Raw genomic sequence first — 12,718 nt, forward strand, 5'->3', positions numbered from 1 at the left:
ACAATACTCAAGGTGCGGTCGCACCATGGAGCGATATAACGGCATTATAACATCCTCACACCTGTTTTCCATACCTTTCCTAATAATACCCAACATTCTATTCGCTTTCCAAGCTGCAGCAGCTCACTGAGCAAAAGGTTTCAGTGTATTATCGACGACGACACCCAGATCCCTTTCTTGATCCGTAACTTCTAACGTGGAACCTTGCATGACGTAGCTATAATTCGTGTTCTTTTTTCCCCACATGAATCACCTTGCACTTGCTCACATTAAACATCATCTGCCATCTAGCCGCCAGGGGCGTAGCCATGGGTGGGCCTGGATGGGCCTAGGCCCACCCAGTTTGGGTTCAGGCCCACTCAGCAGCGGAGCGGAGGGAGCAGGCAGCGCTGATCCTGCATCTGCCTCCTCTCTGATGGCAGCGCTTCCCAGACGCTGCCTACCGCCGCCACGATCGCACGATCTACCTCCTCCCTCTGTCTCACTCTCAACAGCAGTGGTAGCGTCACGATTCAAACACGCTGCCTCCTGCTTCTAACTCTGCAGAGGAGACACTTCCGGGTTAGAAGCAGGAGGTAGCGTGTTTGAATTGCTACCGCTGCTGTTGAGAGTGAGATAGAGGGAGGAGGTAGATCGTGCAATCGTGGCAGCGGTAGACAGTGTCTGGGAAGCGCTGCCGTCAGAGAGAGGGCGGGCAGGTGGAATGGAACGGGAGGGAAGGATGCATGGGGGTGAAGGAGAATCGCTGGACATGGATGGGAGCGGGAGGGGAGGGGAGAGAGGAGAGTCACTGGGGATGGATGGATGGAGGTGGGGGTCAAGGGAGAGAGGAGAATTGCTGGGGATGGATAGATGGAGGTGGGGGGCAGGGGAGAGAGGAGAATTTCTGGGGATGGATGGATGGATGGAGGTGAGGGGCAGGAGAGAGAGGAGAATTGCTGGGGATGATGGATGGATGGATGGAGGTGGGGGGGCAAGGGAGAGAGGAGAATTGCTGGGGATGGATGGATAGGGGCAGGGGAGAGAAGAGAATTGCTGGGTATGGATGGATGGAGGGGAGAGGAGAGTTGCTAGACATGGGTGGATGGAGGGGAGGGAAGAGGAGAGAGGAAGGTTGCTGGACATGGGTGGATGGAGGGGAGGGCAGGGGGCAGAGGAGGGTTGCTGGACATGGATGGGTGGAGTGAAGGGCAGGAGAGAGGAGGCTGCTGGATATGGATGGAGGAGAGGGAAGGGAGAGAGAAGAAATGCTGGACATGGATGGAGGGGAGGGAAGAGTGAGGAAGGAGATGAGATGAGGGAAAAGGAAGAGAGGAGAAAATTGCACATGGATGAAGAAAATAGGCAGAAGCTGGATCCACTGGACAGTCAAGTCTGCGGAGGACCCAGAGCAAGAAATGAAGAAGAAAGGCGGAAAGTAAAGAAATAAATGGAAAGGAAGCCCTGGAAACGGAGTAAAGAGGACGGATAGCAGCAGAATCAGATACTGGGCCAGTATGATCAGAAAAACAAAGTCACCAGACAGCAAAGGTAGAAAAAAAAATCATTTTATTTTCATTATAATGATTGGAATATGTCCACTTTGAGAATCAGGTGCTCAGCATTAAAAGTTTATATTTATTTACTTATTTATGGCATTTTATCCCACATTAAACATGAATTAGATTGGAACCTGGGATCATTTAATGTTTTTTTTCCTGGAGAGAGTAATGCATTGCCTCCCCCACCCCCAAGGCTCTCTCTCCGGCTATAGCCAGCTCTGCAATTTTGAGGGGAGGTGCACAGGTGGACGGGGGGGGGGGGGGGGGGGCATAGAGGTGGACCGGGGAGAGAGCCTGTTGTTAAACATTTACCAGCACACCACTGTCTAGTGCCCACCCATCCAACCTGTTGGCCCACCCAAAAATTGACTTCTGGCTATGCCACTGCTAGCCGCCCAGTCTCCCAGTCTCGTAAGGTCCTTCTGTAATTTCTCAGAATCCTGTCGCGAGTTAACGACTTTGAATAACTTTGTGTCATCAGCAAATTTAATTACCTCGCTAGTTACTCCCATTTCTAAATCATTTATAAATATATTAAAAAGCAGGTGGTGGAATTGGAAGGATTGGGTGAATGCAACGAGCAGCGGACTGATAGACCCCTTTATCTGAGTCCCAGCCAATATTCAGCTGGGATCCAGAAAAGTGTCTTATGTGGGTCCTGGCTGAATATTGACTAGGACCTGTGTTAAGTTCTGGCAGCTGGCAAATACCCAGATAGGCCACTGGCTGAATATTGACTGAGAAATGTTTACCCTTTCAATTGGAGCACTGCTGGCACCATCAGTGACACCAGCAAGGAAAAAGTACACATTTAACTGAGCCCTAATCAGACTGCTATTCTTTTCTAGGTTTTCATCATTGTGGTGCTGTCCTTCCTTGAACACCGATTAAACCGAAAACAGATTGATAACAAGCTCTATCACCTCATTGGTCACTTTGGAATTGTTGTGTAAGTTTACTTAGTTTTATGTGTGTTTTTTTTAATTGGCATGTATTTAGAGGATGATTTTCAAACACCCCATAAACAATGTCAGAGCTCTTAATGCATGTACTTTATGTGAATTTTCAAAGAGAAACTACCCACGTTGTTCCTCTTTGAAAATTAGCAAATGGAAAAAGATACACATTAAGGACTTGATTCTGTAAATGGCACCCAAATTTGGATGCTGAAAAAAAATGAGCTATGAGCACTATTCTATAAACAGTGCTTCAAATTGGGCACCATTTATAGAATAACGCATAGCAGCAGGATCCACACCCAGCTTTAGGAACAAAGATTTACATCACCTGAAACCTGATGTAAATCCTTCTGCATAAATTAGGCGCGGATCCCCCAAATTCTATAATACTGTGTGCATCTTTAATGAACGCCCCTGACCCACCTATGCTCCTCCAATGACCATGCCCCCTTGTCAGATGCGCGCTAAAAGATTTATGCACACGTCTTTATAGACTAGTGCTTAGCAAGATGCATGCATAAATTCAAACTGTTGCCAATTAAAACCAATAATTGATTGTTAGCCCCCAATTACATGTGCTAATTGGCTGATTACTCATTTGCACATGCAATTTTGAGTTCCATATATTGAATCCAGGGGTAAACCTCTTAGTTAGGTGTCCTTTGTGTGCATAAATTATAGAACACTAGCACTTATGCATGTGTACCCCCTAATTCTATATGGTGCTTAAAATTGTGCAAGCAAATTTGGGCATGTGCCCAATTTGCCCATACAATTTAATTGAACAATGAGCCAATTAGCACCAATAATTGAATGCCAGCAATCAATTATCATATAAGTTTGCCAAGTGTCCCAAACATCCAAATCTTCATAACAAATTTACTTTAACTGCAATGACATAAATAATTTTTTTTTAATGGGGATCATCAGATCTAACTGCAACTCACACCATATGAACAGTCATGTTCTTTCTTCTCCGAAAAATATGGTTGTGGTGCAAATCTTCACTATTCACAGTAGAAAGCATTTATAAACAACTTGAAAATCTGAAAGTGGACAAAGCAATGGGGCCAGATGAGATACATCCCAGAATACTGAGAGAGCTCAGAGAAATGCTGCCAGGACCTCTTAAGGATTTATTTAATATACCTTTAGAGTTGGAATAGGTTCCACGAGATTGGCGATGAGCAGATGTAGTCCATCTTCACATAAAGTAGGACAAGTAAGAAGTAGGAAATTACAGGCTGGTAAGGCTCACATTGGTGGTAGGAAAAATAATGGATCACTGCTGAAAGAAAAGACAGTTAACTTTCTAGAATCCAATGGGTTGTGCCATCGCGCATTCTTTTTTGCAGCCCCTGCCCAATGGAACTCCCTCCTGCTGTTCATATGGTCTGAACCATAGGCGGTCGGTAGCCCAACTGTTTGGGGAGACTAAAGGGGGCAGGGTTAGGGGTGGGGCCAGGGGTGGAGCTTAAATCCATAATTGTCTGATAACACAGAAAAAATAAATCAATAAAAATAAGTCACAATTAATACCCTTTATTAAATTTAGATATTAGATATGTATCATATGTCAAAGAATAAAGTGGTTGCTCAAAGCATATTCTAAGCACAATCGCTCAACTGCAAAACACTATGCACAACTTTGTGCAAAAACACACTCAGAACCTTACTGTACCATAAATATTACACTGGGCAGAACCTAATACACCAATATACCACCCATACGAAAAATGCAGACCGTCAACAATATGAAACAAGGGATCATATCATCACAATTCTCATGCAGAGCCACAGAACACCCTAATTAATGTGGGATAAAATGCCATAAATAAGTAAATAAATATAAACTTTTAATGTTGAGCACCTGATTCTCAAAGTGGACATATTCCAAACACTATAATGAAAATAAAATGATCTTATCTACCTTTGTTATCTGGTGACTTTTTCTGATCATGCTGGTCCAGTATCCGATTCTGCTGCTATCTGCCCTCAGTGCAGGTCAGGAAGTCATCCTCGTTAAATATCTCCCTGGCAACCCAGGACACCTCCAGCCAACCCCCCTCCCCCCTCCCAGCAGTAAGGTAAACAAACCATAAATCAATTTCTACAACTGATTCACAAGGCTAGAGGGCTTTTACTGCAGCTCCTGCTGTGAGGATGGAGGTAAATCATCAATTTAAACCCCTCAGAGCACAGCAGGGGAGGCTTAGCCTCTCCAAGCCTCTTATACCAGGCGCCTATGGTCTGAACGTTCCTTTAAGGAATTTAAAAAGCTCTGAAAACCAGACTTTTCGAACAGACTTTCAATTAATTTGTGACGTTTGTGAGCCCTTGGCCCAGAGGTGGCCGCATGAGAATCACCCAATCAGAGTCCCCTCAGAACTAAGAGTGATCCCAAGAACTGGACCGGACCACAAGTGGAGATGAACTGAGGCAGCTTTATTAGCAGCAAAAAAAACACAGGGCTAAAAGGGTAGCCAAACGGCACAGAAAGAAAAACAGGCAGCCTAGCTATACAGTCTAACCTAGCTGAAGTAAGGCAAACATAAAACATAAAATAAGGTAAAGTAGAACAGCCTAGCTGTATAGGGGAATCAAACAAAAGCAGCCTAGTTGCGCCTTTCAACACTGGCTGCAGCAAAGTTTACATAAAGTAGTAAGATCCGAGCCGACGCTTCCAGAGCTGGTGAAGTAAAGTAGCAAAGCCCGAGCCGACGCTCCCAAGGCAGGCAAGAAAAAGCTGAAGGCAAAGCTTTACTCCTCAGGACTACCAAGCTTGAAAGCAGGCTTCACAGGAAGACAGCATTAGGTGAAAGCTGTAGCAAAGCTTTTACTCCTCAGGATTTCCAAACTTGAAGGCAGACTTCCACTGGAACACAGCATAAGGAGAAAGCTGTAGGTAAAGCTTCAGGCCACGGCCTAGCAAAGAAAAAGTAGCAGGAACTAGTAGAGCCCAGGCAAGCCTGGGCCCCATCGATAATTGCCAGATCACTGAGCAGTGCACACTCAGAAGCCAGCTTAAGAAGTGCTCAGTGCTGATGACATCACCAGCTTGGCCTCCACCACTCTATAATGACCTCACAGGTCACTGACTGGAACTGCAGGTAATTTTAGTAGGTTAAGAAGGAGGAACACAGCACAGACAAGCAAGGCACGGATGTCGGCAACGACGACTGTGACAGTACCCCCTCCTTAAGCACCCCCCTCCGGGCTCCTGGCTTCCAGGGAAACTTAGTAAAGAATTTTCATACCAGTACCGGAGCATGTACATAGCACGCAGTCTCCCAAGAGTTTTATCCTGTCCACAGCCCTTCCATGCTACAAGAAATTGCAGGGCCCCCCTGTTGACTTGGGAATCCAAGATAGTAGAAACCTCAAATTCTTCATCGGGATTCACCTGAACGATATTAGGGCCTGGGAAACTCTTCTGACCGGCCCTCAATACTGCAGGTTTGAGCAGGGAAATATGGAAGGTGTTATGTACCCGCAGAGAGCAGGGAAGTTTTATTTGATAGGTGACTGAGTTAACCCGTCTAAGGATGGGGTAAGGCCCAATAAAGTTAGAAGCAAACTGGGAGGATGGAGTGCGGAGCCTCAGATTCTGTGTAGAAAGCCACACCAGATCTCCTGCTTTCAGGTCTGGCGCAGGGCGCCTCTTCTTGTCCGCCTGGACTTTGTACTGCTTAGAGGCTTTAAGTAGAGATTTCTTTGCGGATTTCCATAGGGTCGGAAGGTGCTGCAGTAGTTTCTTTAATGCTGGTAAGTCGGATGATAAGGGCACCGGGTTAGGAATCCTTGGATGTTGACCATAAACAAGTAAGAAGGAGGTACTACCCATGGAGTTGCTGGTGTGGTTGTTTTAGGAAAACTCGGTCCACGGCAGTAACTCAGACCAATTGTCTTGGGCCGAAGAGATGTACATGCAAAGATATGCTTTTAGGCACTAGATGATACATTCAGTTTGCCCGTTTGCTTATGGATGGTATCCTATCATAAGATCGCACTTAGGGGTAGATGCACTAACAAAAACGTTAAAGCCCTTCCCTTACCGATTCCTTAGCGAATCGGTAAGAAACGGGCATGCATCAAGGAAATCGCATGCAAATGAGCTGCTCGCTGCTAGCACATTTGCATGCGATTTCCTTCCAAGCCAGTCAGCCAGCTGAGCATGGCAGAGCAGCAGTGGCGTAGCAAGGGGGGGGCGGGAGGGGCGGTCCACCCCGGGTGTGAGCTCGGGGGGGGGGATGCTCCCTGCCAGCTCACCCCCGCTTGATGCATCGATACCCCCCCCCCCCGACCAGCTCCCGCACCCTACCTTTAAAAAGAATATCGGAATCCGAGGCGAGGCGCAGCGCCTCATGCCTGCCCTGCACATAAAAGAAATGTCGCAACTTCCTATTTCCGCAAGGGCGGGACAGACAGAGCGAGAGAAGGGAGGCCCGGTCCACGTTTCTTTTACGTGCAGGGCAGGCGCGAGGCGCTGCGCCTCGCCTCGGATCCCGATATTCTTTTTAAAGGTAGGGTACGGGAGCTGGTCGGGGGGTGTCATCGTGCTGCACCCGGGGGGGGGGGGGCTGCAACGGCGAACCGCCCCGCCCCTGGTGGCAGCCCCCCCTGCTACGTCACTGCAGAGCAGCCAAGCGTTATGCTGGCTGCTCTGCACATGCCAAGGATGTCCTTTATGGATGTCCTTCGCTCAAAACACAACAACAAAAATAAAGGACGTCCCTGACGAGCAGGACGGGCTTTTCTTCAAACTCAAGGGTGCCCGAAAGGTAGAGACAAAAAGAATCCAAATTGCTCACACTTCCGCTGTTCTCACTGTTTATCTTCTGTTGTGGAGAGTGCGAAGCCCTCCTTAGGCACAGCTCCCTGCACCGATGCTGATACCGGCAATGTATCAGAGTAGTCCCGCGAGCTGCGCCTCGTGCAGCCCGCACAGGACCGGTGCGCGCTCCTCTCATGGCTTCCACCATTCTCTCCCTGCTGGCGACGGGCAAAGCTCTAGCCGGCTGCAGGACCACCCGAGGGAAACGGAAAAGTGCTCTGGTGGGCGGTCTCTCTTCATCCTCCTGTCCTCACTCCATTCGCTTCCCTGTTAATTGCCTTCTCTCACCCTACTTGCAGGGTTTCTCTCTCTCTCTTCCCCCCCCCCTCAGTTAACCTCTCTTCCGATTCCCTCATAGCAGCCCCAACGAGAAGTGCAGACCTCCCGTTAGGTTTTCCAAGGTAAGGGGATCGGAAAACAGTAGTGCATCTCATTATAATACTAATTATACACATTATAATACTAATTTGCTCATCTACATTCCGTTTTCGTTAGCTTCTACCGTGACAGGACAATGCCCTTTTGTGCATGTCCTGGTTTACTACTTGCGCGTTAAACTGGCTAGAACCAGTTTAAAAACCACATTGCTGGCTTGTTAAGTTTAGTGCATCTAGCCCTTAGTTTGTAGTATTTGGTTTAGGCCCCTCCAAAATCTGGTCATGAATTGAGGTCCTCTATCCGAGACAATGGGCTCAGGTACCTCGTGGAGCCGGATCACCTCTCGTAGACAGAGTTTGGCTAATTCGGTCGCTGTGGGTAACTTGGGTAAAGCTATGAAATGTGCCATCTTACTAAAGGGATCCACGACCACCCAAATCACAGTGTGACCATCGGACATAGGTAGATTGGTCACAAAGTCCATCGCTATATGCATCCATGGTTGACCAGAAATGGCCAACGGCTATAAAAGCCCCCATGGTCAGCTAAGCCCACTCGCGTTGGGCACATACAGAACAAGAGAACAAGACGTTACATATTCACAGACATCAGTCTTCAAATGTGGCCACCAGTAGTTCCGTGAAATGATTTGCCAAGTTCCCTTAACTCCGGGATGGTCTGCAAAGTGAGAATCGTGGCCCCACATCAATACTTTCCCTTGCAATCTTGTGGTTACCACTGTTTTCTTCGGAGGGAGTCTTCCCACCTAAAAAGCTGCCACTTCAATCCTCATTGGATCAATAATGAATTGTGGTCCTTCTTCACTTTCTTTGCCTTCCCACAATTTGGAAAGGGCGTCTGCCTGACCATTTTGCTCAGCTGGGCGAAACTTCAAAATAAAACGAAATTGTGCAAAAAATAGGGCCCACCGGGCCTGTCTCGCATTGAGTCATTTGTCAAATAGGCCAAATGTTTGTGGTGATTGACGCCTTCCAGAAGATACCTCCACTCCTGGAGCTCTAATTTTTTTTTTTTAATTTACTTATTTATAATTTCAAAATAATACATTCATTTAACATAAATGTAGGCAATACAGGAAATTGCATAAGAAAATATACCCTCTTCCTTCAAATAAACAAGGAACAAGCAATTTTTTTAGTACTTAGTCCACTAACTATGATCAAGATACAAAGCAAATAGTATAAGGTAGTGAACGAGAGTAATCTCTAAACAAACTAAATTGAGAGGGTAAGAAGCAGACCCCTGCCAGCAGTTTCAGCTTGTCTCTGGGGCATTCAAAACTGCCGTACCACCACTTTCTCTAGCTGTAATCAGTTGCCGCAGTTTGTCTGGGTCAAAGAACACATAATAAGTCTCATTTAAGGAGATAAGACATCTACATGAAAATTTAAGTTTGAAAGTACCCCCTAATGAGAGGATTCGGGGACGAAGACCCAAAAACTCTCGTCTCCTTTTTTGAGTTACTTTACTAATATCAGGAAAGATTTGTATCTTTGACCCATAAAATTGGGCTGAAATAGATCTGAAGTACAATCTCAAAATGTTGTTACGATCAGTCTCAAAGGTGAAGGACACAAGAAGTGTCGTGCGTTCAGTGACAAGTTCAAGAGATGTTTCAAGTACTTGAGTCAAATTCAGTTCTGGTGTCTCCACTGATGATTTTGTAGTACCGGTAATGTAGTATGCTTTTATTATAGGTGGCAAAAGTTCTTTAGGAATTTTTAAAACATCAGAGAAATATTTTTTCAGCATTTCCACTGGAGATATCATAGGCACCTTTGAAAAATTTAAAATCCTTATGTTGTTACGCCTTAGTTGGTTATCTAAGTATTCAATCTTCCTTTGTGCAATGTCCCGTTCTATACTCATATTACCGATAGCTAGTTGTAAATTTTTTTATCTCGCACAAATTGAACTCACTTTTTTCTTCCTGTGCTTGGACCTTCATCTCCAAGGTCTGTTGGTGTTGTTTTAATTCTTGCACTTCAGATTTAAACGAGGAAGATAACTGGAGTAGTGATGTATTCATAGTTTGAATTACCTCCCAGAGAGCCTCAACAGTCACGGCTGCCGGCTTCACCTTTACTCTGATTTCCGTTGGGGAAGATGCCAGGGAAAAAGAGGGGAGAGAATCATCATCTCTCTCCCTCCGTTGTGCTGTCATATCCTCCGGCGTCGAAAATCCGACTGGGCCGCTATCCGCCTCAGAAAATCCCAATCGAGGCTCTCCAGCCGGCTCCGCAACTCCACCCGGTCTCGGAGGGGCAGTCTGGGTAGGCGGACTCAGCGACAACGCCTCCGCCTCCACGCCAAGATCCTCAAGCTGTACTGAGGATCCAACCTGGGCAGGAGTCTGACTTCCACGAGTCTGAATCCCGTAAGCTTCCAAAGTCGGTTGACTCGGCGTTAAGGTATTCGCGGGGTTAGATGCGGCTTTAACTCCCGTTTTTCCTTTTCTTTTCACCATATTGAAGGTGAACAAGAAATCAAATGCTGGGTAAATCGGCTGGGTTCCAGGAGCCTTCAGACAACGCTCCCTCTCACGGACGCCATCTTGATCCCAGAATGCATCCTGGAGCTCTAATTTGACTGCAAGCAGTTCTTGGTCCCCTATGGCGTAGTTGTGCTCCGCTGGAGAGAACTTGCAAGAGTAATAGGCACAGGGTCACAATTTTCCTCCAGGGGTACCCTGCGACAAGATGGCTCCTATCCCAACCGAAGAGGTATCCATTTCTACCAAAATGGCCTGTAGGGTCAGGGTGTTGCAGCAATGGAGCCTTGGTAAATGTCTGCTTGAGCCGGTCAAAAGCCCTAACAGCCTCTTCCTCCCAGTGCCGAGGAGCAGCCCCTTTCCGGGTTAGGGCGGTCAGCGGGCTGACCAAGGTCAAATAGTGAGGTATGAACTGGAAATAGTAATTGGCAAACCCAAGAAAACATTGCAGCGCCTTCCGTGAAGTAGAGGGAGGCCAATTCACTACCGCCTTTACTTTACTTGGGTCCATCTGAAGACCAACATCGGAGATGATGTACCCCACGAATGGCAATTCCTTCATCTCAAAGATGCATTTTTCCAGTTTCGCATATAACTGGTTCTTCCGCAGCCTTCGTAGTACCATTTTCATCTGGGACCGATGCTCTTCGAGAGACTTGGAGAAGATTAAGATGTCATCCAAGTAGACGAGGACACGCCTTTGAAACAGATCCCGAAAGACTTCATTCACGAATGCTTAGAACACTGCAGGGGCATTAGTGAGCCCAAGCGGCATCAACAGGTACTCATAATGACCATCACACATGTTGAACATCGTCTTCCACTTGTCCCCCTCATGGATCCTGATAAGATTATACGCCCCCCGGAGGTCCAGCTTGGAGAATACCCGGGCTCCCTGGAGGTGATCAAACAGTTCCATGATGAGTGGAAGCGGATAGCGGTTCTTCACGGTGATGGCATTAAGTCCCCAGTAGTCGATGCATGGGGGAAGGCTCCCATCCTTTTTCTCTACAAAAAAGAAGCCGGCCCTGGCCGGGGATGTAGATGGGCGGATGAAGCCTTTGGCCAGGTTCTCTTGGACGTACTCACTCATAGCCTTGGTTTCAGTCCTGGACAAAGGGTATACTTTGAGGGAGCATGTGCCGGGTTCCAGTTCAATAGGACAAGCCCAAGGTCTGTGTGGTGGTAATAGTTCCACTTTTTTCTCGGAGAAAACGTCCACAAAAGATGCAACCCTGAAGGCAAGTCCACTTGAGCTACCTCGAGCTCGGGTGCTGGTGGTGGACGAGGCTGCACCGGTTCCAGACATCCGTTTCTATACTCCATCCCCCAGGATACAAATTGACTGGAGCCCCAGTGGAACTGAGGATTATGGGTACTAAGCCAGGGCAATCCTAGGACTACAGGATGTGTGGCCTTGGATAGGATGTGTAGGGAGTGTAAAGCCCCTGTAACCATTAATAACCCTTCTGTCACTTCTCTAACCGTTCCTTGGACCATATTATAGATGGAGGTAATGGATATGGGCCGGTCAAGGATTCTAGTGGATATTTTATTGGCGGCAACAAATTGAGCATTAATAAAATTCCCTGCTGACCCAGAGTCAACTAAAGCAGTGGTGGAGACCAAATCGGATGAAGTCCGGAAGCTTACTGGAACAGATACTTGAGTCTGGGGAGCTAGGCTTCCTATGATTACCCCCTGCTTCCCTGGTGCAGGCTAGGGTGGGTCTTTTCCTCGAATTCCTTGGGCACTTTTTCACTAACTGACTCGCGCCCCTGCACTGCATGCAGGTTGAGGTTCTTTTGGCACCAGCATCTCCTCTCCTGAGGGGAGGCAACTGTGCAATTCACTTACCCAGGTCTGAGGACGGGACTCTTGCGACCAGAGGCCCGAAGAGACGGACTCTCCTGAGCTCGCTCCCTAATCCGATAGTCCACCTTGGCACATAAATCAATTAAAGCATCCAGCTCCTCCGGAAGCTCCCTGCCAGCCAACTCATCCTTAATGCGTGAGGCAAGTCCCTGCCAAAAGATAGCTGATAGGCTATGATTGGCCCATTGTAATTTGGTCACCAAGGAGCGAAAAAGAATGGCATAAGTGTTCAGGGTGCATTCACCCTGTCGTATCCTGAGTACCTCAGATGCTGCTACAGTATTTCTTCCAGGTTCTCCAAAGGTCTGTTTGAACATAGCAAAAAATTCAGATAAGTTGTTGTTCAAAATGGGGTCCCCGCGTTCCCACAATCGGGACACACAAGCCAATGCAGTGCCAGAGAGCAGTGACAGAATGTAAGTTACCTTTGTCCTATCATCAGGAAAATCTCTCTGCTGCAGAGAGAATTTGACATTGGTTAAGGAAGCCTCTGCATTCAGTAGGATCCCCAGAAAAACAAGGCTACCACTGCCCATACTGGGTGGAGAGGCCCTAGACCTAGCTGCCTCCTCCTGTTGTGAATCCAGCCGCTGGACAAGGGTGGCCACAGCCTCAGATA

At 47.2% G+C, this 12,718-nt stretch overlaps 1 protein-coding gene across 1 annotated transcript in view; it reads left to right on the forward strand.

Annotated features, from left to right (window-relative positions):
* LOC115463719 (stimulated by retinoic acid gene 6 protein-like) overlaps positions 1-12,718 on the forward strand; it is a 393,767-nt gene that overhangs the window by 125,068 nt on the left and 255,981 nt on the right. The window contains exon 5 of the mRNA XM_030194443.1: positions 2,390-2,490. Within this exon, the coding sequence (XP_030050303.1) occupies positions 2,390-2,490 (101 nt within the window). The remainder of the gene's footprint in view (positions 1-2,389; positions 2,491-12,718) is intronic.

The sequence above is a fragment of the Microcaecilia unicolor genome, chromosome 2, assembly GCF_901765095.1.
Source record: "Microcaecilia unicolor chromosome 2, aMicUni1.1, whole genome shotgun sequence".
Lineage (NCBI taxonomy): Eukaryota > Metazoa > Chordata > Amphibia > Gymnophiona > Siphonopidae > Microcaecilia > Microcaecilia unicolor.